The 2,798-nt window shown below is 26.6% G+C and overlaps 1 protein-coding gene across 1 annotated transcript in view; it reads left to right on the top strand.

The window, feature by feature from the left end:
* Positions 1-2,798, top strand: part of LOC111682491 (transmembrane protein 177) — a 76,707-nt gene that overhangs the window by 3,249 nt on the left and 70,660 nt on the right. The window contains exon 2 of the mRNA XM_046954055.1: positions 502-838. Coding sequence (XP_046810011.1) covers positions 502-838 — 337 coding nt within the window. The remainder of the gene's footprint in view (positions 1-501; positions 839-2,798) is intronic.

Raw genomic sequence — 2,798 nt, 5'->3', positions numbered from 1 at the left:
AGTCATTACTAGAGTACTTCTAAGTAATGCTGACGGGAGGTAGTAGTCATTGAAAAGTAAGTGGTTAGGGAAGTACTACCCATTACCGAGTTTTTGCTGGGTATATAAGAGTAAATTTTTGGTACTGTTTGTTCTTCAACAGGTATTGTTTGAATATTTTATAATATTGAACCTAGAAACGCAAAATTAAACACGCAGCATACAGGGGAATTTATGGCACTTTTTTGATTTTCTGAGTTATTGAATCTAAAAACATACATTTTTTGTTTTCGAACTTTTTTTAAATACGTACTGTCTCTTATGATTGATTCGTGACAATCGAAACTTCTTCTTAATATTCAGGTTAATTGGAGATTATATTTATATTGTTTACTTAGTTTAGAACTAGATTAACTAGACCGTTCAATTTAAGACTGTGAACAACAGTGCTACTAATGAGTGTATATTTAAAAAGGGTTCTTAACATTTATGGACAAATTAATGTTTTATATTCACGTGAAGTTATTTTAATATTTCAGGGTCCACAAAAACGAAGTTTGGTGCAATAATGGGAATTCCTTTTAACTATACTATTGGTAATGTTGAAGATATTAAAAAATCTGGCGTTTGTTATCGTGGTAAAGAAGTTAATTGGAATACTGAATCCGGCAAATTGTTAGGGGATGCTCTGGTATTAACAAATGATGAACAAGTATTTGGAATTTGCAAAACGCTTCTACAACTTCAAACTAACCACGTTTTAATGAACTCGTTGTTTCCATCAGTTTCGTTTATAATGGTATATTCTGTTGGTCACTACTTGAATCAAAGTTTAAATCTTTTGCGGAGACCACAATTCGTAAGTAAATGCTATATACAATGTTATATAGAAATAAAAAAGGGGAAATAATTATGAAAGTTCTAAAGGTTTTAATGAAATATCACATATGTACGTATATTTACGATTTTAGGATTCCGACTTTCTTATTTAAAATGCTTATAACTTTTTGATAAAAATTTGCTGTTAGGAGAATAAAAGAAAAACGAAGAAAATCAGAAAATAATTAATGTGGAATTTTATCCTAAAATACTTTTTTATGGTGCAGAAATTATTCAAAATCAAAGATTTTAGGTATGTCCGAGAACACCGTACTCAGACTTCTATTTTCATATTTTCTCTTTAAGATTATTCTTAGGAATATGAAGAATACAATATACACTAAATATATTTATGATATCCTATTTTGTGAACTTTGAAAAAGAGCATTTCATAGAATTATTTCCACTTTTTTATTTCTATACCACTGTTATTTATTTATGAAACCATCTATTATTTTAAAGCATTTTCTTGAGATTTTTTATAAACTACGAGACAAAAATAAATACCTATACTACTTTTCTGAAAGGTGGATCAGAAATTGGCCAAACACCAAAACATGTAGTAGTACATATAGGCGAAACTGAAGCGGTTGTCAAACAAAAATTTTTATTCTCTTTATACATACGAGCTCTGAGATCTTTACGCACTCACAAAACTTCAAATTTTCTTTTTAAAATTGCGAGGATATTAGGACTTAATTTTTTCTTATCACCTAAACTTAATGTTTATTATTTTTTGTGACACTTTAAGACCCATTATTATAACTTTCCAATAACTAAAGTTGGGAAGTTATCGTACAGATAATGTCTTTTTCTTTATTACAAGTCAACTTTGGCTAAAAGTGTCCGATAGGCTAACGGAAAGATCATATTACCTTTAACTTTTAATGTAAGCTTTAATAATTTTTTTAAACATTTTAATAAAAAATAAATTCAATGTCATTTTTAATATGAAAAATATTATTAACGACTAAAAGTATGCTACGGTTTTTGTATATTAAAAATTTATGTTATAATAATGAAAATATTTAAAGTTCACTTTATTAAAGTTACCTTTTATTATTACGAACATTAAAGGCAAGTTGTAATAATGTCCCTAAATCCATTTAAAACTCCGAAAATAATATATATTTTACAAACGAAAAAAAATATTTTTTATTCTTTGACATTTCTGAAAAAAGAAAAGTTCTAAATTTTCGTATTAAAAATTTAAAAAGTATTTTACATACTTTTTTCTTTTTCCATTAGTACAGAAAAAATAACAAAAAGACACGTTTAAAATATGTATTAAGATAAAATATCTTTTGACAAAAAATTAATTAACTAATATTTTCATTCACTAGTACATATATAAAATCCCATTAATAACGCACAAAAAATAAAATTTGTTATTTAGTACCATGAACAACTGTGTTTATTTTTGTGCTTCTACTAATACATTTCCATCAGTTAGGTCTTTGACAGGGGACATAGGTTTTTGACAATCAGTTTCGTCTATATACTACTATATGCACATCAACCTTGTGATATTGGTAAAACGGTTTTTCTTCCTTTTAAGTACTTATATATAGTTGATTCTCAACAGCAGCTTTTTATGTTACTGACTTATAAGTGCTTGGAGATACGAAACCTGGTATTTTAAACAGATTCATATTAAGTACATAGAACGAAAACTCTGCTGTCATATGCAGTAAAATACTCAAAATATACTCTTCTTCTCATAGTTAGAAGAACTACTTTAATAGAATTCTGTTTTACGTTCAAATAAGTAAATGAGCTACTTTAAAATTTAAAAAATTAAACTTTTAAGTTTTTAACACCAATTAAACATATAAGGAGTGAGATCGAAAAATTCTTAACATACATATATGTTTATAAAAATGAAACCACTAAACTTACAGCTTTATTTTTTTTTATTTGATTCAAATTATTATTAAAAT

This window comes from Lucilia cuprina, chromosome 6 (genome assembly GCF_022045245.1).
Source record: "Lucilia cuprina isolate Lc7/37 chromosome 6, ASM2204524v1, whole genome shotgun sequence".
In the NCBI taxonomy this organism is placed as follows: domain Eukaryota; kingdom Metazoa; phylum Arthropoda; class Insecta; order Diptera; family Calliphoridae; genus Lucilia; species Lucilia cuprina.
This window is presented reverse-complemented; position numbering and strand designations above follow the sequence as displayed.